The 21,048-nt window shown below is 52.5% G+C and overlaps 1 protein-coding gene across 1 annotated transcript in view; it reads left to right on the forward strand.

The window, feature by feature from the left end:
* The window catches only part of GRK5 (G protein-coupled receptor kinase 5), a 187,297-nt gene that overhangs the window by 119,524 nt on the left and 46,725 nt on the right, over positions 1 to 21,048 (forward strand). The window contains exon 3 of the mRNA XM_069459844.1: positions 11,171 to 11,283. Coding sequence (XP_069315945.1) covers positions 11,171 to 11,283 — 113 coding nt within the window. The remainder of the gene's footprint in view (positions 1 to 11,170; positions 11,284 to 21,048) is intronic.

The following is a 21,048-nucleotide window of genomic DNA, read 5'->3' on the forward strand; positions in this document are numbered from 1 at the left end:
CTGCATTCCAAGAACAAGGACTAAGGGGCAGTATGACAGAAAGACAGGCGTGCTCTCGAAATGAACATGTACTCTTAGCACGGTGTTGGGAAAGCACCTTGGGCACTGCGGGTGGAGTGCTTCCTGTCTCTGGAAGCACACACTGTGGTTGGCTGAGCCTTTGATGGGGATCATGTCTGCAGGATCAACGGTGGCTGGGTCTTGGGACCCTGAGACATCAGGACTTTTCAGGAGACCATCAGTTGCCTCCCGCTTCCCAGGCATTCATTTCTCAAGCCGCTTTGGCCGGCACAGCCGTGAGCCTCGCTAGACCCTGGCCATGGCCCAGGAAGGAGCTGGGAGCCTCGTCAGGGCTCAGGCAGGATGAGCCAGGTCCGCAGGGAGGCTGCTATTTGCCTTGGCCCCTGGCTTGCCCAGCCACTTCCCTGCCCTGCCCTCCTGTGGCTTTTGCATGATGAGCTCATAGCTCCAGGTGAAGCCAAGCCCGGGCCCTGGAAGGCAAGGTGGGCCCAGCCTCTCAGGCTTCAAGGGCCCCCACCCCGCCCCGCTCTCTTTTCTGGCAGGCCAGGGCAGTGTGCAGGGAGAGGCGGTTGGGCGTCGTTATCCAAGGGTCAACCTGAAATGCACTTGAGAGAGACTGAGACATGGAGCAGGGGTGACGACTCCCAGGCTTGCATTGCCCCAGCTCTATGGCCACGATGCAGGTGTGGGAGGGAAGGAGGCTGGGTGGGTTTAAAGACCCCAATGATGGTGAACTCCACGTGGGGCTCTGATGTCTCCCTTCCCACCAGGGTCACGACCTCCCCATGGAGCTCTCCAAATGGGAGGCGGTGACATTGAAGCTTCTCTTGTTCATCAGCCTCGTTTTGTAAAAGGGGAAACCAAGGTCCAGAGGAGAATAATGGGTCTGAGGTTATGCAGGATCAGAGGTAGAGCTGGCGGCAAAGTCCAGTCCCCTGGCCCCAGCCCCATGCCCCGGTGTGCTTTCTGGAAAGCAGCGAGCCAGGCAGGGCCCCTGGCTCAGGCCACCTCACTCCTGGGGCTCTGGGCTCACCATGGTGCAGCTCTAAGCATGGCAAGCAGCGACCTTGTTGTTTCCCTTGGGCGGAAGCCATGTTAGGTGCAGCTCTTCATCACCCAGTTGCTTCAGGGAGACCTTCGTTTCTGGCAGATGAGCCACGGGGGGAGTGTCGAGAGAGGGGGGGCCTTAGATCCACAGTCCCCTATTTGGAAGCATGTGGCCTCCCTGTCACATTGCTCTGTTTGTTCATTTGTCAAATCATTCGTTCATTTTACACATACACCTGCACTCTTGCTTGAGCCAGGCACTGTTCCAGGCGCTGGGGATAAACGGTGAACTAGCCCTTTTGGTCCATGCGGCGTTGGAGCGCTAACTGGGGAGCTTTGAAAGAAAATACACCACCCCCAGAGACTTGATGCAATCGGTCTGGGTGTGGCCTGGGCGTTTCACTTTCTAAAACTGCTTATATCTGCATGGAAATTTCTTTTCAAGGGGAGAAAAGATGGTAGAAAGAATGTCCTCCTAAGGGGATGGCACCCCCCCATGGTGGCAGGCAGAGCACCAGAGTAAAGACCCTAAGTCTCCGGGACAGGGACAGCAGTCACTCCGACCAGACTGCCCCGGTGCCTGGTGCCTCAGCAGGCCTGGTCCCGGCGCACTGGAAGGTTCCGCCTCGGGCCATGCAGGGTAAAACACGACGTCCTTCAGAGCACCTGCACATTACCCAGTCCCCGCACGGAATGGGGAGACGTCTGGCAGTGACAGTCCTCCGCTTTCCAGGCTCTTCCTAATCGCAGCAATTTGGCAGCTGTGCTTTTGGGATAGTTGTTCTCCCCTCATTTGTAAAACCTTGAAAATGTAGAAATGTTGAGGTCACGCATTGGTGTATTTCCTTCTTGCCCCAGATTTTAAAGAACCAGCGCTGCTGATGTGCCAGGTGCCTTTTCCGCTGACGCCTCTCGGTTGTCGCAGAAGCGGAGCTTTATGGTCACAGGCTGCCAGGCTTTGGGATAGAGGAGAAGGCTTAGGGCTCAGTGGTTCAGACCTTCTTTCCAATATGCCAGGCCTTTTCCGGCTGTTGGCCGCAGAGCATCTGGACCTGCCTGCCACGTGGCCCTGGCCATTCCCTCAGTCTATGCTACAGCCCAGCCCTGCACTCACCCACCCGGTGCTTTGTCCTGTTCCCACTGCAAAGAAACATCCAAATTCTTTGCGTTTCTTGGCCTTGAGGATGAGAGAGAGGTCACTACCTGACCCTGGGGGCCCCGTGGGGACAGCATGTTCTCCACATCCTGTCCGTCTCAGCCCCTTGGCCACACACCTCCTTGACTGCATCCAATGGGTTCAAGCCACAGAGCTGACCCTGAGCAGAGGGGCAGGGGCCCCCACAGGCACCCTGCAGCCCGCCCCCTGCTCCCTTCCACAGATCCACAGATAAGAACCTTCTTTCCTCCCCCCAATCCCCGCCTGGCAGCCCAGGCCCAAACACCCTGCAACTAAGTGGTTTTACACGTGGCCTATCCAGGTGCCACCAACCTTTGTAAGACCTGGGCTTAATATTTTGGATCCTACAGAGAGATGTGACAAGCACAAGACAGTCAGTAAAACTTGAAACTAGAATGAAAGGGACCAAAGGCACAGGAAGATGGTGGGATTTGGTTTGGGTGTGTTTGTGTAATTGACATATTCATTTTTTATTCACATAAAAACATCTTTCTTGAAGTGACAGGAGCCCACTCAGCTGTTGCCAACCAAATTCCGAATGTGTCCCTGCTCTCCTGCTCCTTCCAAGGGGCAGGTTGTGAGAGATTGTCGTTTCCATGATGCTCTCTTGCCTTTCAAACGTCAGAGAGCTTTCTCCTCAGAGCAGACGCCCGATTGTTTTCTCCAGCCCTGGCAGAGATTTTTAAGAGAAAGCTATTTTCAAATCACTTTTCTGTTTATTGTTTCAGACCCGAAACACGGCAGAGTGGAGGGCTCGCTGCCTCTGCCTGGTCCAGTCTCCTCACATCTGTTCCTCAATTGCCTTAGGGTCTGTTGGGACCCTGTACCCCCGAAACCTGGTATTGCAGGAAAACAAAGTTCATAAAACGAAACGAAATGAAATGAACCTCCAGTTGGTAGAGAGATGGCTCCAGGCGTCCCTTCTGGACCCCCCCGCCGCCCCCACAATCGACATGTGGTTTCATTTCCAAGGGCTCCGGTGTTAGCGTTTCCATTTCCTCAGGAAGCCGCGTTCCGTTCTTGCTCTTACTTCTGAAATGGAACGCGTGTTTTCCTTGGCGCGAGCTCAAGGCGTGCCTGGGGCAACGAGGAAAACAGTCCCGAGCAGGTTTCAGCCTCAGACGCCCTCCCCACGTCCCCAGCTGTGGCTTCTGCTCGGTCCCCATCCCTAGGGATGCCACCAGCTCTCCCGGAGCCCCGGCTCGAGGGGTGGGCGCCCCCGCTGCACCTGGGCTTTGTGGCCACCCGAGGGGGCCGTGCCGTCCTCACTGCCCGCGTCCCGGCTTCTTTCTGTTGGGAAGCTCTGGTTGCCCTCCCCTAGTCCACATACCACAGGCTCTTAATTAAGAAAGTATGTTCCCATTTCATGTCACTCGAAAAGAATGAAAACAGTGACAGCATTTATTTATCTTCACTATCAATATCATTCCTGTTTCTAAGTCCATTGGGGGTTCTGAGTCTTGAAGGAATTGACTGGGTTGTGAGATTTTAACCTCCGGCATGTGCTATTGGGACACATGTGGCTTCTTCCCGAGAGGGAGGGAGGCTCGGTAAGAGCGCAGGACAGCAGAGCCCTGCCTGCCCCCCCAGAGCTCGGGGCTGAGTGGCTCAGTGACGTTGAGCAGCTCTTGCCTGCTTTGGTGCTGATGGGCGTTCAAGCCCCTTCACCAGCTACATCCGTGTTCTTTCTGAATCTGCAGAGAAGTCAAAGCTGTGGTTTCTTGAGTCTAGAAGAGGAGATGTCATCGCGGTGGCTGCTGTTTGTGTGGGGCCTGCTGTGTGCGAAGACTGGGCCGCGTGCTCACGTATGCTGTTGCGCGTCCTCAGCAGCCGTGGGCTGACTCTGATGGCCTCTTCGGACATGAGGCAGCAGGGCCTCAGGGAAAGGGACTTGCCAACGACCATGTAGCAACCCAGGGCTGCCCGGCCAGGGCAGCACTCTTGCCATTTGGAGCAGGGTGATTCTGGGTGGTGGGGGCTGTCCTGTGCAGTGTGGGATGTCTAGCTGCATCCCTGGCTCCTACCCACTAACCAGTAGTAACCCCCAAGTTGTGCAAACCAAAAATGTCTACAGACATTGCCAAAACTGTCCCCAGTTGAAAACCGCTGAGCTAGAGGATAGGGGTAGGATGCAGCCCCCAGCCCGTGCTAGCTCTGGAGAAGTCCTTGCCCAAGCGCGGCAGCCCTGCCTGCCTCTGGGATCCAGGCAGGGTGAGTAGTGAGTTTCTGAGGCGTGTCCTGGTCAGCTATAAGCACACGCCTTCTAGAATCTCCGTGGGGACCCAGCTTCGTGGCAGAGGCTGAGGACAGGAATTCTTTAGTAGCGCTGCAGCAGCTTGCTCTGTGACCTTAGCGGCTGAAGGCTTATCAGCGAGCACTTTCTCCGTATCAGCAATAAGGCCATTTCACTTCCTTGTTATGCATGTGTTTACTAGAGTAGCACTTTTAATTTTCTGCAAAAACTTTTCCTTTGCATTCGCAACTTGCCTAACTAGCTAGGGAAGAGGCCTAGCTTTTGGCCTCAGTGTTCAACATGCCTGCCTCACTCAGCTTAATCATCTCTAGCGTTTGATTTAAAGTGACAGATGTGTGGTTCTTCCTTTCATTTGAACACTTAGAGGCCATTGTGCGGTTATTAATTGGTCTAATTTGAATGTTGCTATGTCTCAGGGAATAGGGAGGCCCGAGGAGAGGGAGAGAGATGGGAGAATGGCTGGCTGGTGGAGCGGTCGGAACACACACAGCCTTTATAGATAAAGTTCACCGTCTTATACGGGTGCGGTTCCCAGTGCCCCAAAACAAGTACAATGGTAACATCAAAGCTCACTGATCACAGGTCACCATAACAGATATAGTAATAAGGGAAAAGTTTGAAATATTGACAGAATTACCAAAATGTGACACAGAGCACATGCTGTGGGGAAAATGGTGCAGAAAGATTTGCTGGGCCAAGGGTTGCCACAAACCTTTAATTTGTAAAAACACAACATCTGCGAATATGGTGTGACACACAGTAAGATGAGGTGCCTGTGCGTTGTCTATCAAGGCTTTCACTACAGCAGCAGAGATGAACAGGTGTGGCAGAGACCACATGGCCCTCAAAGCCTCAAATATGCACAGCCCTTTACAGAGACCTTTTCCTACCCCTGCCTCAGAACCAGGGGCTGAGATGCCAGACCAGGAATCTCCGCTGGGGCTGGAGAAACAGAGCTTTGCAATCCTGGTTAAAACTGAGCTTGGGATCTGGTCCAAGTCCCTGTAATCATCTGCCTTTGTGAAGCTGGCACCCCGAGAAGGTGTTCAGGCTGAGAAGGGATGTAGAGGTTATTTACTCTAATTCTCCTATTTTATGGATGAAGAAAGTGAGGTCTAGCAATGGGAAGTGACTTGTCCAAGGTTGCACAGTCAATGGCAGGGCTGAGACTGCCCCTGCCCAGGCACTCTTCCACTGTGGTGTCCTTGGCAATGGGCCTAGAGCTGTGGTGTGGTCAGTAGCTTATTATGAGAATAGGCCAAGAGACAAGGGAGGTCTCGGCAAAGTGCTCTGATGTCACCAGGTGAAGGTGGTGGGGACAGGGGGTCCCTTGTCTCTGTTGGTTGACAGTTTGGCAAGTGTCAGGCTTGACCTGGGAAAGGTAGAGTTGGAAGCGACTCGGCTGTGCCCAGACCTCCAGGACATGCGTGTTGCCTGCATGTGTGCATGTGTACCTTGCACGTGTATTTTCAGACAGTCACAGCCATTACCAAGGAAGCTTCTTTGCTGACCCCTCACTGAACACTCCTGTCTGATTCCTGCCCCTTCCTGCCTCATCCCCTCCCTACGTGACTCACCCCTTCCTATCCATTTTCTGTAAGCCATTCTTGGAGGTCCACTCAGTGGCACCCTGCAGTGGTCTCAGGCCTAACGCTGAATTCTAGTCCTAACTCACCTTGTCCCACACGTCACCGTGCCCTTCAGGTCCTCCTGGTACTCAACTGGAGATCTACCTCCCCGCTGTGGCTCCTCCTTGCCCCTCCCCTCAACCTCAAGCGCCATTTTTCTCTGGCTTTGACCTTTTCCTCCTGCTTCACCTGGACTCAGCCTCTCTCCCACCGGCATTGCCGTCAGCTACCTCTGCCATCCCCATCCCCATACTCTAGTGTCCGCCTGGGCGCCACTCCTGGAACCGACCCTGCGTCACAAGAGGATGTCTGTGCCCCTCTGCTGAGACACCTTCCTGGGCTCTTCCCAACTGATGTCGGCTGTTTTGTCCCATGGACACCGTTCCGTGGCTTCTCTTCCCAGCGCTATCCGTGAACGTGCCTCCCTCTCTCGCTGGCCCGTAAGCACTGCTAAGGACAAAGCTAAGCTCGGGTCTGTCAACTTGCTAAGGGCACTGTCTGCTGGGTAGACCTGGTTCTGTCCCAGGGTGTGGCTGGAATTGGGTGTGTTGCAGGGAGGTGTGGCAATCCTGCCTTCCCAGGCGGCTGTGGGCATGCTCAGGAGGTGGGAGTGTCAGTACTTTGAAGAAACAAACAACACATGTGGCTGTAAAGCCAATTTAGTCCAGCTCCTCACCAGAGCAGGGTCCCAACCGCAGGAGCTGGCGCCTGCCCTGCCCAAAAGCCGGGGCCTAAACCCACAGGCCACAGTGGTTCCCAAACCTGTGACTTCCTCTGTAAATGTCTCGGACTCCCTGCCCGCCCCACCGCCTCCCCTTCTTGTCCCTCTTTCATGGGAATGTACTTGAATCATTTTTGCTCCCAAATCATTGATTCCCCAGTGAGACGGTAAATCTGTTCCAGACTCCGTGGCCTGGGAGCCCAGCCTTTTCCCGTCTGAGCCCAGCCTGCCTTCCCAGTGTGTGTCCCGCCACCGTCCCGTGTGCAGAGCTGGCCCCGCTCCTGCCAGTGCACTCCGCCCTTCGATCAAGGGTACAACTCAGTGCCCCGGAGCTTATCATGGGCTTTCTAGACCCTTTTCCCTTCCTGGTCACCCTCCTCTTCCAGATGTCACATTACAAAGATGCTGCCCCTATTCTTGGTCTCAGCTGATGGCCAGCTGTTAACTCCTGTTACTAGATCGTTAACCCGCCAGTGGGTATAAGGTGCGTGCCCTCCCACGCACCCACACTCCCCAGGTGTTGAATTCCAGAAGAGATCCTTAACATTGAAGGAAACTTCTACTAGCAAAAAGCAGGAGACTTGGAAGAGAGCTTGTTGAGTGAACGAAGGACCCAAAAGAATAAAGTTAGAATGACTGGCTGCTTCACGGATACCTCAGGGCAGGGGAGCCTGGTGCTCCCTCACATCGTAGGTGACGGACTTTCACCATCTCAAAGGGCCTGTGTGTGTACAGTGCGTGTACAGTGCGTGTGTGCCCGTGTGTACAGCATGCCAGTGTTCTCCCCGACAGAAAGGTAGATTCAGAGGAGGCAGAGAAAAGGCTCCTGCCCCCTCCTGGATGCTTCTCCTGACCAACCCCAGCAGAGCACACCTGGGACAGGGGTTGTGCAGGCCCTCCTGCAGCCTGGCCGTCACCAACACAAGCAGCTTCTGTCGAAGCAAACCGGAAAGGGTCCGCTCCGAGGACGTATGGCAGAGCTGCTCGTGCTTCCAACCGCAGTGTCCGCCTGTCCAGAAGTGACCTGCACCCCGGGTTTGCTCTCCAGACATCAAGAACTTTGATTTTCACCTCCTTCTGTTACCTTGATCATTCCCACATTCGCGTTTTTCTTTCCGTGGCCTCCTTACCCATTTCTAAAGGAACTGTAAACATTGCGCTTCGTTTGATTTTATTGTTGTTTTGGGTGCTTCCTCAGAAGATAGGCCCATTTATCTTTATTTGGAGTTGAGAATAAAATACAAAAAGATGCTTATTGGTCCTTTTAGTTCTTCCTGGGCTTCCGACAGTGGCTTTCTTGCCTGGGATCCTCTGTGCAGGGGGGAGAGGCACGGAACGGAGGTGCTGACAGCTTGTGTCGGAATCACATGGTGTTTCCTGTGTGCTGTGAGTTTGTGACAGCCTTGTTTCCATACTGACAGCAAATGCCATGTGCAGAGGAAACAATCCTGTCAGATGAACCCTTAAGGAATCACAATACGGTACATAAAATCTTAGAACTGTTTTGGAAATGGGGGTGGCACCTTGTGCAGATCACATGGGAGTTAGGAGTTGTGATGCTTTCTCTGCCGTAATTGAATAAAACGAGTTTGACACAAGGTAATTTACTCTGGTTCTGTATTTGTGCCGGGAAAGCTCCGCTGATTGGGAAAGGATGCAAAGGTTTGTTTTCCTCCCCTCGGGGGACCAGGTTGAGTGAGAGGCAGCCAGAATGCAGGCTGTGTCTGCAGGGCATTGTGCTAACAGGTGCGGACTGCAGACCTGTCACGGGCCACTGAGACCAGGTTCCCTACTGTGGCTGCAGATCACACTCATCTAACTTGACATTTATTACTGTCACTTGGGATTCTGTCTGCTCACCCACACACACCCCTGCTGCCCTTTCCAATCCAGTCCAAGCTCCCTGAGGGCTGGGACCACATCCCTACGTCCCCCTCCCCCTTAGCACCTGGCACATATTGAAGCTAAATGCTTGTTGGAACAGCGATTTGTGAGCCATCTGTGCTTGGGGAGGCGGAGACTGCACCCACGGCTGAAGGGCAGAGTTAAGGCAATAGTCCAAGGCTAGTTTGAGGCACGAAACCACTTGGGGAGAGGCCAAGAGGAAGACTTTGCTGGTGGCACATCCATGTGGCTCAGCACCCACTCACTCGGGAGAGAGTGAGATATTCTTGAGCACCTTCCTCTACCTACGATATTTAGAACTGGTGAATTCCTACAAAAATAGGCCCTGCCCACAGGCAGTTTACCCGTGAAAGAAGTGGGCCATAGAACTCTCCAGCCTGTGTGCCCAGTCACTGTTCTTTCAGTTCCAAGAGACAGACACCCACCGCCCACGGGGTTAAGCGACCACCCTGTGTGGTAACTAAAGCTCGGGCTGGCCTCGGTGGGGCTGGCCTTGGTGGGGCTGCCTGTAGGGGCTCCCTCCCCACGCGGCTCTGCTTGCCCTGTACGGGCTTCGTTCTCTGCGGGCTCTGGCTGCGAAGAAGGAAAGAGTCTTGGCAGCTCCTGGCTGACCGGTCATCCCTGAGGCCCTTCCTGATGTTGGGCAAAAACCCTGGGAGGACTCTGGGCTGTGTGGTCACATGCCCTCACCTGATTGGCCAGGACTGGATCCCAGCCATCCCTGAACTTATCACTGTCATCCCTAAGGTTGGGAGGCATCGGCTCCCTTTTAGAATTGGAGGCTTGGGTTGTATTTGTACAGGCTGGGAGAGAGGAGGTTCCCTAAGAGAAGGGAGAAGGGACAGACCAAAAATCCCACATCCGTGATGATAGCAGGTGGTGTTTAGTGAGCACGTCCTGTGTTCCAGCCTCTGGTCTGAGTCCTCTCTGTGCATTGTCTTGTTCAATCCTCACAACAGTCTGTGGCATTAGGTCCCCAGTTTACAGGTGACAAAACTGAGGGACAGTATTGTCAGGTCAGTTGCCCCAGGTCACACAGGCAGTGAGCAGAGGGGCTGGGGTTTGAACCCCAGCAGTTTAACTCCCAAGCTCACGCCACAGCTACTTGGAGATCCTCCCTCCTTGCAAGTCATAGCTTGACCTCCTGGATAAACTCTCTGCGAGTCCAGAATCAAAGTTGTGCTGGTGCGATGTCTGTGTTCGCATCTCCTTGTTGCCTTCCATATCTCAAGAGAAATCCTTGCTAGGGGGATGTTGGCCTGGCTCCTCCTCTACACCTGGCAGGGGTTTAGTCATCCCCTCCGGCCATGTCGCCCTCCTTCCCGAGCTCTAGGACCTTCTCAGTTTCCCACAAAGCCATCTGACTGTGTCCCATGCTCAGTGTCCAGTGCTGGAGAGGGTCCAAGGCAGTGTGTCTCTGGCAGTCCTGTGAGCATTTCTGGCTGGAGAAAACTAAGCCCAGAGAGGGCAGATGAGTTGTTGGAAGCAGCACAGCAAGTCGTTGCCTAGCACCCTGGTGCCTGGGCCTCCCGACTGAAAGTCTGGCACTATTTACTCTTCAGAACATCCCCCGCCCCCGCTACTGAGCGGCTGAGGGTGGGTCACTTCCTGTCTCCTTGCCTCTAGCTCCTCTGCTGGAAAATGCAAAGTTTTCATAATTTGAAGCATCCTAAGACTGGGCTTTTCTCCAATGGGGCAAAAATGATTTTTATTTTATTTTTTCTTTTTACTGTTTCCACTTAGGATGCTTTGAACTATAAGCAATTTAAAATTTTCTGAACTGGCCCAAACAAGGGGAATATGTTGTCTCATACGTAAGCATTTCAGATACCGTTTGGGATGCAGGCACGGTTTGATCCAGAGATACATGACATCACCAGGACACCAACTCTACTTCTTATAATTTTCCCAGCTCTCACCTCCTCTGTGTGTCAGCCTCATCCTCAAAGTGGCTTCCCTTGCAGTGTCGAACACTGAGCAGACCCTGGCCTCACACCCACGCACCGCAGCCTCCAGAGAAAGGGAGCACCAGGCAGTCTATGGTTCACTCTGACCGGACTGGCTGGTGTTGTGTGGCTGCCACCCCATCCAGTCACTGTAATCAGGGAACGTGATGTGCTGATTGGCCTGCGAGGGGATGGAATCAGTCCCCAGAACTGCTGGCACGTCCATACAGAAGTCAGGGCATTGAAAAGGGGGAGGAGGGCAGGGGAAGAGGCTGGGTCGTAACTGGTGCCTTCCTCTACTGACCTTGTCTCTGAGTCTGCAGAGACTTTGACTTAAATAAGGGGTCCCGAGAGTTTGCCAATCACCTTGCTCCCTCCATCCCGGGCTCTGCTTCCAGGTTTGGGGTTGACAGGAAGGCCCTGCCTGGCCCTCTCCTGGGTCTCACCACATTCTTCTTTTCTTGCCTCCAGATAGAGATTACTGCAGTTTATGTGACAAGCAGCCAATTGGGAGGCTGCTTTTCCGGCAGTTCTGCGAAACCAGGCCTGGACTGGAGTGTTACATTCAGTTTCTGGACTCAGTGGTAAGTCCCTGCTCCTGGGGAGGGGGCGGCCTTTGGTCCTCTGTGATCAGTGATCATTTTTGCTCCAAGAAAAAGATAGACCTAACAGTTTAGAAGAGCGAGAAATAAACTCATTGCTTACAAAACTCTCAGTGCAGACTTTGAGAATGCAAAGTTGTCTTAAGATCTAAACTCAATGGGTGGCCTAGGGTGGGCCATCTCCCCTCTGGACCTTGGGTGCTGCTGCCATAAAGAGAGACTCCGTCGGCTCTCTGATTCAAGGGGCCTGGGTTATTACGGCGGCACCGCCTGGTGAGGCTGGGCCATTTCCCCAACACCCCGAGGAAGCTCTTGGATTCTGTGGCCTCTTCCCCCAGCTGAGAAGCCATTTTATAAAATTCCAAAGCGTGTGTGTTTGTATAATTGTTTATTGTCAGTGTTCCCCTAGAATGCAAGCTCCCTGAGGGCAGGACCCTGGGCTTCCTGTTCACGCCTGCCTAGCACAGGGCCTGGCACGGACAGGCACTCAGTATACGTTTGGTGAATGAACGTGCACTGGCTGTTTCAGGCCAGTCTGGCGGCGAAAGGCTGCACCAGCCTCTGGCATGGGTGGCCAGAAGCTCAGCGCCTGTTCAGGAAGGCAAGGGACCTCGGCCTGGCCAGCTGCCATTTGGGCTTCTGAGGGAGGACAAGGGGTGGAGGGGCGAGGAATGGAGACCAGTCATGAAAGGGACGAAGTCATCCAGGCCCCAGGGCAGGGGCCAGATGCTGTTGTTTCCTAGAGATCCTTGTGTCATCACTGGCCGTAGCTGTCCTGACCCATCTCAGTTTCAGGGACAGTCTTTGGGGCTCAAGTTTCTGTGTCTGCTGTAGGATCTGTGCAGCTCTCTAGACTCATGGCCAAACTGTCCACTAGACACATCCACTGAAGTTACAAGGGCCCCCTCAAAGTCAGCAAGTCCAAAACCCACTCAGCACCTGCTCCCAGGTCCCCAAAGCCACCAGCCCTGACAACATTCCCTATTCCAGTGGCCAGCACCCACAGTCACCCGAGCCTGAAATCTTTGCACTGGCCTCGACCCTGTCCTGTCCTCATCCTCCCCCACCTGCTCCTGTGCCTGGTGTGACCCCTCCCTGGCCAGCCGCCTCCTCCTGGAGCTCTGCCTTGGTCCTGGTGTGGGCTCTTGGCGTCTCGTGTGAGTGATTACAGCAGTTTCAGCCTTAACTGCGTATTAGAAACACCTGGGAGCCTTAAAAACCACCAGAGCCTGAGCTAAAGCCCACACTAATTAATTTGATTCTCTAGGGGTGGGGCCTAGTATTTTTATAACTTTTTATTATGGAAAACTTCAAACTATAAAAAGTGAAAGTCGGCAGAATAGTATAATGAACTCCCATACCCCCTTCACCCCACTTCGACAATGAGCTCATGGCCAATCTTCCATCCACACCCCCATCCTACCCTCTGTAGCACCTTGTATAAATTTTAGATATTATATTATTTCATCTGTGAACTTTTTGGTATGTATCTCTGAATGATAAGGCCTCTTAAAAAATACTATTATCATAGCTAAAAAAGAAATTCTTTACTATCATCAAATGTTAGTGTTGAAATTTCCAATTTTCTCATACATTTTATAACTGCATGTTTTAACAGATTGTTTGAATTGGTCTGGGTAAGGTCCACACGTTGTGACTGGTTGATATTTTTCTTGACTCTAGACACCCCATAACCATCCGTTTCCTCTTATAACGTATTTGTTGTTCCTCCGGAACAGTTTCCCATAGTCTGAACGTTACACTCTCATCCCCAAGTGTCATTTAATAGGTTCCTCTGTATTTCTTGTAAACTGCTAGTTGGATCTAGAAACTTGACAGATTCATTTTCTCTTTTCTGGGGTGAGGGGGTGGTGGGGTGACTTCATAAGTGGCTTTATGTTTTTCTGTTAGGGGGCATGTTATATCTGGTGGTCTTTCTTTTTGAGACAGTAGCAGCCATTGATATTCAACACCTAAGTCTCTTGGTTAATGCAGGGCTGCAACATAGCAACCTTCTAATTCTATCATTCCTTCTTCATTTGGCAACCAGAACATTTCCTTTCGATTACTACCTGGTGACCCAGTGGTAAAGTTCATATAGGAAAAGCTTGATTCTTTCCCTGCATCTATGTCTTCAAGATACCAAATTGGCTCAGTAGTTTCCTCCAATAGCAGCAATTAATGAGAGTTTTAAACTCGTGGTTCTAAACATGCTGGGTGCATTTTGATGCCTGGTATCATTATCCTCATTGATGCTTCCTGGTCTCATCGTTGGCCAGTGGGGTCATCTAAGTCCTTGACAGGGCCCAGCAGTCCCCTGTAGTCTCCTTGATGTCTGGGATGGTACAGCATCCTGGGCTCATTTTGTCCTAGAGTCCATTGTTTTTCAAAGGAGTCCTGGTTGCTTTTACCGGGAAATGGCACTTAGAGGCCATAGTTCAGCACTGGGGTGCTCACTGCCGCTAGAGTGGCCATTGTTTTTAGCAGATACTGGGATTTTTCAAATCTCCCAGCATTTTAATGCATATCCAGGGTTGGGAAGTATTGACATTCAGGATGAAGTCCAGGTTCAGAAGCTGACTTACCGGATCTTCCATCGACAGGCCCCTGCCTGCCCTTTCACGCTCAGCCTGCGCCAGAGTGTCTCTGGAGCCGTATGTTCCAGCCCAGACACCCGCTTGTGGTGGCTCTGACTTGCCAGGCGAGTTTAAGTTCCTTGGCCCTGGCTCCCTCAGTGCCACTGCCTGCAACGCCTCCCATGGTCCCATCTGCCTGGCAAGTGCCTGCTTGTCCTATACTCTCAGAAGCCTTCCTGATGCTCCTGTCCCTCCCCCTTTGCCATACCTCTCTGCTGTGGGTGCTGGCCTCTGACACGTACCTGAGCCACATCGCTGCACCTGCTGGTAGAACCGTGAACCGATAGTGCCAGATCCAGGGACAGGAGGCCAGGGCAATGCTGGCTCTGCCATCAGCTCTCGGTGGGACCTTGGGCAGATGTTTAACCCCATTATGCCTTGTGTCTTCATCTGTAGGTGGCCGTATGGCTGTGTCTGATGATGGCAGAATGTACAGTAGAGATGACATGAGTTCCTACTGCTCAGAGCAGTGTCTGGAACGTCACAGAGGCTCAGTGAGTGTAGTCATGGGAGGGGTGGTATATGTGTACCTGTCTCCTCCCCCAGCCGGAAGGCTCTTAGTGGCACAGACATGGCCCATGGTCTCTGAATCAGCCCACAATACTGCACCTGAAAGATGGTCAGTGCTTAGACTCAGGCCCAGTGGGGGCTGGTGACTTCCCCAGAGTCACAGAGCAAGTGGGGGCAGAGGTAGGCCGAGAACCCAGGTCTCCTGGCTCCCAGTCCAGTGCACCTTCTCCCCCTCACTCTGCTCTGTGGTCAGGTGGATTCTGGGTCAGGCGTCCTAAGGTCTGTGGCGGGGTTGGTCTCCTTGTTTCATGGAGACCTACCGTGAATCTTCCTGCAGAGTGAACCATCACACCTACCACGAGCCTGTCCAGCGATCCTAGATTTTTCCCAGATTGAATTTTCTTAAAACAAGGCCCAGAAGTCTGACAGGCCAAGTCCTCATGATTCTGTTCCCAGCCCTGCTCCAGCGGCAAGTCTGGGAGAGCATTCAGTTGCCTATCTTGTTTGTGAACTGGCAGGTCTGGGCCCATTACACATCTCAGGCATTCATCTCTACAGGGTCTTTGTTTGTGGCCATTAATCTTGGCGGCTGTTGGCAGAGAAGCATCCAAAGCCCCCAGCGCAGCCCCCCTCACAGCTGCCTGGAGTGTTCCCAAGCCCCCGTGGCCTGGCGAGCCCTTAGCAGGACTTGGTTTTGGTTTCCTTTCTCTGGGGTCACAGGACACAGTGGACCATGGCAAAGCCTTCACTTGAGGCAGGACCAGAGGCCCAGCACCATTCTTTTAGTCTTTCATTCACTTAATAAAGGTACTCTGCCAGGTCTGGGCCCTTGGGATCAATTGGCCAATAAAACGGACCAAGATCTCTGCCCTCCTGTTGTTTGTCTTCTAGCCAGGAAGAGATGGGCCAAGCACAGTAAGCACAATAAGCCAACGATACAGAACGTTCGAGGGTGGTTAATGGGAAGAAAAGGGAAAACTGGAGCAGGTTAGAGGGAGCTGGGAGTGTGAAGTTGGGAGGCTGGTTGTATCCCCAAGTGAGGTGGTCAGCAGATGTGTCTTTGAAAAGTGACATTGGACTGAAGAGTAGGAGGAGTTGGGGGACTTGGCCAGGTGAGCGTGTGGTGGAAGAGCATCGTGGGCAGGGAACAGCCAGTGCAAAGACCTGCAGGTGCGAGGTCCGTGGATGGAGACGGGAGCAAGGGCAGAGGGTAGGAGAGGAGCTGATCACGGAAGACTGTGCCATCAAAGAACTGGGACTTTTACTTTGTGTGACATGGGGGAGCCACTGGAGGGATCTTAGCACAGCAATGGTGTGGTCTGACTCAGGTGGCTTCCACGTTGGGGCAGGGAGATTTGATAGGAGGCCTTTGAGGCAGTCCCGGTGAGAGCGAGTGGTGGCTCGAGGCAGCATGGAAGCCAATGGCAGCGGTGAGCAGTGTTTGGATTTGGGACATGTTTGGAAGGCAGACTTACCAATATTTTCTAATGGATTGGAGGTGAGAGAGAAGAGTTAAGGAAGACTTCAAAGTTTTGACCTGGAAAGATGGAGTCCGGAGAAGGCTGCAGGGGGATCGGGTTGTGGGGGAGCAGTGGCTCCATGCAGGCACAGGGACAGGTGTCTATCAGCCATCCAAGGGGAGATGTTCAGGGCAGGTGGGTATTCAAGGCTGGGGTTTGTGGGAAAGGTCTGTGCTGGAAATAGAAAACTGGGAGTTGTCAACATAGAGCTGGTATTTAAACCCGTGACTGGATGAGCTACCCAGGGGACGAATGTCGACAGAGAAGTGATGAGGACCAAAGACTGAGCCCCGGACCAAGGGCTGCTTCCCGCTTGGAAAGGATGAGGCGGCAGCAGCTTTGGGAGCTGTCTAGAGAGTTGATGAGGCAGAGCAGGGTGAGGCTAAGCCTAGGAGCCGGTGGAATTTTCCAGCCACGTGTTTTGTTAGACACTTACAGTCCATTTGAGAAGGAAGAAAAAAAAATCCAAAGGATGCCCATTTTCATTCTGGTCATACAGTCGTTCCCTTTCTCTGGGCCCGGACCAAGAGCTGCTTTTTGGAAAGGAAATGTGAGTCTGGCCCCAGGCACGAGTGTGTCAAACGCTCTTTCCATATGCCTTTGCGGAGCCGCCACTCAGGACAGGCTGCCCCCGTCCCTGGGAATCAGCAAGGCCTTTTCAGCGCCCATCTTGACGTCAAATGACCAGCCTTTGGAACGCCTCTTTTACGCATGAAGACTTTATTGAGTTTTCCAGGGCCTGGCGTGACTTCTCCTCCAAAATCCAGTTTTTCTTCCATCCTGACTGGAGCCCAGAGAAGGGCGGAGATGGCAGTGTCCTTGGTGTGGCAGTGCTGCCCCAGGCACTTCCTGGCCCAGCCAACGCCATCCACACCATTCCTCGTCTATGTTGAATTTCTACCAAGTGGAGTCTGTTAAAAATAACCTGTTCTCCGTGGGCTCTGACGTAGTCCCCAGGAAAGGCTCTCTTGCACAGTCTGAACGTCTGTGTCTCTCAAGTCAAGTGGAAGACTGTGGCTGTTTTTAAACGAGGCCCAGGTGATTTTCTGGGTAGCAGAACTCTTTGTGCGTCATTCACCAGACTGCAAGGGTAATTCAGCCATTGGCATTGGTCATTGAGGGGCCTTCAGGAACATGAGAAAGATGGCCCTTTTGCCCCCACCCCCCTGAGAGAAATGGAGTCAGTGACCTAAGCCAAGGCCACGACTAGGTCTGGTCTCTAGAGGTCAAAGAGGGTTTGCCCAGCTGATCAGGGCCTTGGAAGGGGTTCAGGGTAATGTCAACCCCAAGAGGCCAAGAGGGTCTTGCCATGGGCGTCTTCAAGATTGATGGACCTCTTTCTCTCTAACCTCTTCTCTGGGATCCCTGACCACATGTTGGCTCATTTCAAACCTTCTTGTCCCCACACTTGGGTGAGAATTAAGTTTTCAGGTCTCTTCTCTTTGGGATTGGGAGAGGTCTGGCAGATACTCAACCAGATTCACTCAGCACACCTTTGCTGGGTGTCTCCCAGGTGCCAGGCTCTGTTCTAGCAGTTGGGGACTACACAGTGAGCAGGAGAAGTAAGCGTCTGCCCTCATGGAGCTTGCTTTCTGATGAAATGAAAGACTGAAAAATAAATAAGGAAAATTTTTAAATGAAGTAAGCAACAGCAGCTATGAGTTCAGATACATGTTAAGTATTAGTTATTATCTCAAAATGTTGTGGCTGGAAACATAACAACAAACATTTATTATCTTATAGTTTTTGTGGTCAAGAATTTGGGAATGGTTTAGCTAGGTACTGTTGGCTCAGGGTCTCTCACAGGGTTATATCAAGGTGTTGGCTGGGCTGCAGTCATCTGATGGCTTGACTGTGGCTGGAGGATCGGCTTCCAGGCTCATGCACATGCTGGCAAGTTGGTGCTGGCTATTGGCAAGAGGCCTCAGCTGTTCTCCTGGTGAAGGCCTCTGAGGAACTGTTTGAGCGTCCTCATAACGTGGCTTGCTTTGTCCAGAGTGAGAAACCCCAGAGAGCACAGTAGAAGCTGCAGCATCTCCTATGACCTAGTCTCAGAGCACCCGCACTGTCATTTCCCTGATATCACACTGGTTACCCAGGTTAGCCCCATCCCTTATGGAAAGAGACTTCTTAAGAACATGAATGGCAGGAGGCAAGGATTACTGAAGGCCATCTTGGAGGGGGCCAATGACAAATATGAGGTTCCAACAAATGAAATATTGTTCCAGGAAATGTTAAAGGTCATTCCAAGCCACTCTCATTAGCCTAGGACGAGAGAAGATCACACAAAATTAGTGGGCTATCACGAGGCTTTAGATATGCCTGATTATCTGAAGTTTTATTGTAAAATGATCTGCTGTGTCCCACCAGGGGAACTAAGTATTCTGTTTCTCTAGTTTATGAGCCACATCCAGTATCTGTCTTTCTGTCACTGCTTTGACCTCCCTAAAGGGGAGAGAGTGCAGAGTGCTAATAATTCTTCAGTTGCACATAGAGACCCTAAGTACAGTTGGTGAATTCAGACCCTGGGAGCAGAGTCATCTGGAAAAAGCACCACTTCTAAAATGGGCTTTTTTTAATTTCAAAAAATTTAAAGGGTAAAAATGTTTTTTGGATGAATTATATTATGCTGAAGTCAGGGCTTTCAGTGGACCGTCACTACGATAGTGTACATTGTACCCTATAGGTAGATTTTTATCAATCTTAGTTTCCAATGTCCATTATACCTCTTTATGCCATATGTATCCCTCATGTAGCTCTCACGTATAAGTGAGAACACCTGGTGTTTGTTTTTCCATTCCTGAGATACTTCATTTAGGATAATGTTCTTGTTTCCATCCAAGTTGCTGCAAAAGACACTATTTCATTCCTTTTTATGGCTGAATAGTACTCTGTGGGGGGCAGGTCACATTTTCTTTATCCACTCTTCTGTTGATGGGCACTTAGGTTGGTTCCATATCTTTGCAATTGTGAATTATGCTGTGATAAACATTCATGTGCAGGTGTCTTTTTATAAAATGGGTTTATATAGTCGACATCTGTGGGATGTCCAGTCTCCTGGGTGCCCCACCCATATTCCCAAATAGCATGGCTATTCTGGAAGCTCCCGTGATGTCACCCCTAAACTCCAGTTGATTGGAGCAGGGGAGACCTGTGAGCTAAGGTAGACCAATGAATCCTTTCTCTGGAACTGGTAGACTTGAGGGGAAGCCCTTCTCCGCTGGAGAGGGCTTAAAATAAAAACCCTGGGAACCGCTCACAGCGCCGGTTCTCGGGCTCTAGGTCCAGCTGCATTTCCTTTCTCTGCAGCTCGGTTGTTAAGCTCATCCTCGGATTCCAGGGGCCACGAGATTGCAGTTTTGCCTGGACTGGGTTAGTCTGGGATTCTTCTCACTTAGAATGGAAAAAGTAACGGGGAAAGTGAAAGACCTTTGCATGGTGGCCTTATGAGCCTTAGTTGGGCACAGAGACAGAGAAACAGTTCTGAGGGGGCAGGAGGAAAAGCAGCTGGCAGGGGGTGGGGTGGAGAGCCACTCGGGCAGACGGGAGGCAGGACAGCCCCTCTGCTATGGGGCTGCCAGCTGCCAGGGAACTGTTGCCTGAGAGAGGGTGAGTGTGTCCCCTCCACCTGGGAGAGGGGTGGGTTTATCACTACCTGAGAGCGAGTGTGTCCCCTCCACCTGGGAGAGGGGTGGGTTTATCACTACCTGAGAGAGGTGCGTGTGTCCCCTCCACCTGCGAGAGGTGCACCTCCCCTTTCTTCCTTCTATTCAGCGGTTGCCTGTGGCCAGGATATGATTCACAACTGGCCGCTGTGGTGCCATCAGGAAGGTCTGGGGTCACTGCGGGATCACTCCTACCACTCTCTGTCCGCCAGCGTGGATGGGGTCCCCTCTTCCCTCCGTTCTCAGGTTCCCTCCCCTGTGTTGCCCCAGGCTGGGCCACCGAACCCCTCCTGGCCCAGGCCTGAGCGGGCTGCTCAGATGGGAGCCCAAGATCAGAGAACAGTAGGTCTGCCCAGGCGGCACGGGCCATCTGACCTGGGGAGTTGCTGGGGACGCCCCCCTTGTGCAGTGCTGCTGCATCCTGGCTGGGGGCAGGGAGGGAGCAGGGTCAGCGCCTGCCCATCTGAAGGACAGATGGCTATTTACCTAGTGCAGGGCAGCAGGGAAATCAGTAGCAGTGGCTGCGAGGCCTCTGCGTCTCCACCGCATCTCAACCCCAGCGACAGGGACGGGACTGACGTGGGAGTGGGTGGGAGAAGGCCGGCCTTCGGGAGCCCGCGGTGCCCAGGCAGGGAAGGAGCCCGCAGGAAACCCGCCGCGCCGGCTCCCTCCTGCCCCGCAGCAGGGCGGGGAAGGTGTAGGCAGCGCCCGCAAGATGCCGGGGCCAGTGTGGGCAGATCTGGGTGCTTCTCCAGCAAGGGCCGCGGAGAGCAGTGTGCCAACCAGGCGCGTCACTTGTCCCTGCCTCGAGGACTCTGGAAAAGCTGACCACATCGATAATTACAGAAGCTGGGGATGGCAAGACCTCATGGCATCTCTGACTTCATCTTCCTGTCAGGGCAGGAGAAGGTCTCCAGGGAGAAGGAGGTGACAGCTAAAGTTAGTCCAAGGCCAAGAGGAATTCAGCCCAGACTCTGCTCTCTAAACCAGCGCCGGTTTCTTTGAAAATGTGGCAGGTTCTAGAAATCATCTGAGGGAAATGTGTTTTAATAGCCAGGACATATTTTCACTGGCATTTTCTGAGATTAATGATGCAATTAGAGCAGGCCAAGAGAATGAAATATTAGGTTTATAAACTGAGATGTACATAGATGTTTATACTCTTTGGCAGGCACAGATATATGAATAATTCTTTGTTTCTTAAGCTCCATGTAGTATTTTGCTCTTTGTGTTTGAGCAGCATCTCTCCCCAAAGGCCATCCCAGTGTGTGGCATAAATCACAGAGCAAGGAGCAGGCTTCTTAACTGGTGCCTTCCTTGGTGGCACGTGGAGTATATCTGGGAAGGACAACGTCCTGCGAGTGGACTGTCATGGGTGCTCTCTGGCTGGTAGAGCTGAGCTCAGGGCAGGGACAG

The sequence above is a fragment of the Eulemur rufifrons genome, chromosome 28 (genome assembly GCF_041146395.1).
Source record: "Eulemur rufifrons isolate Redbay chromosome 28, OSU_ERuf_1, whole genome shotgun sequence".
In the NCBI taxonomy this organism is placed as follows: Eukaryota; Metazoa; Chordata; class Mammalia; order Primates; family Lemuridae; genus Eulemur; species Eulemur rufifrons.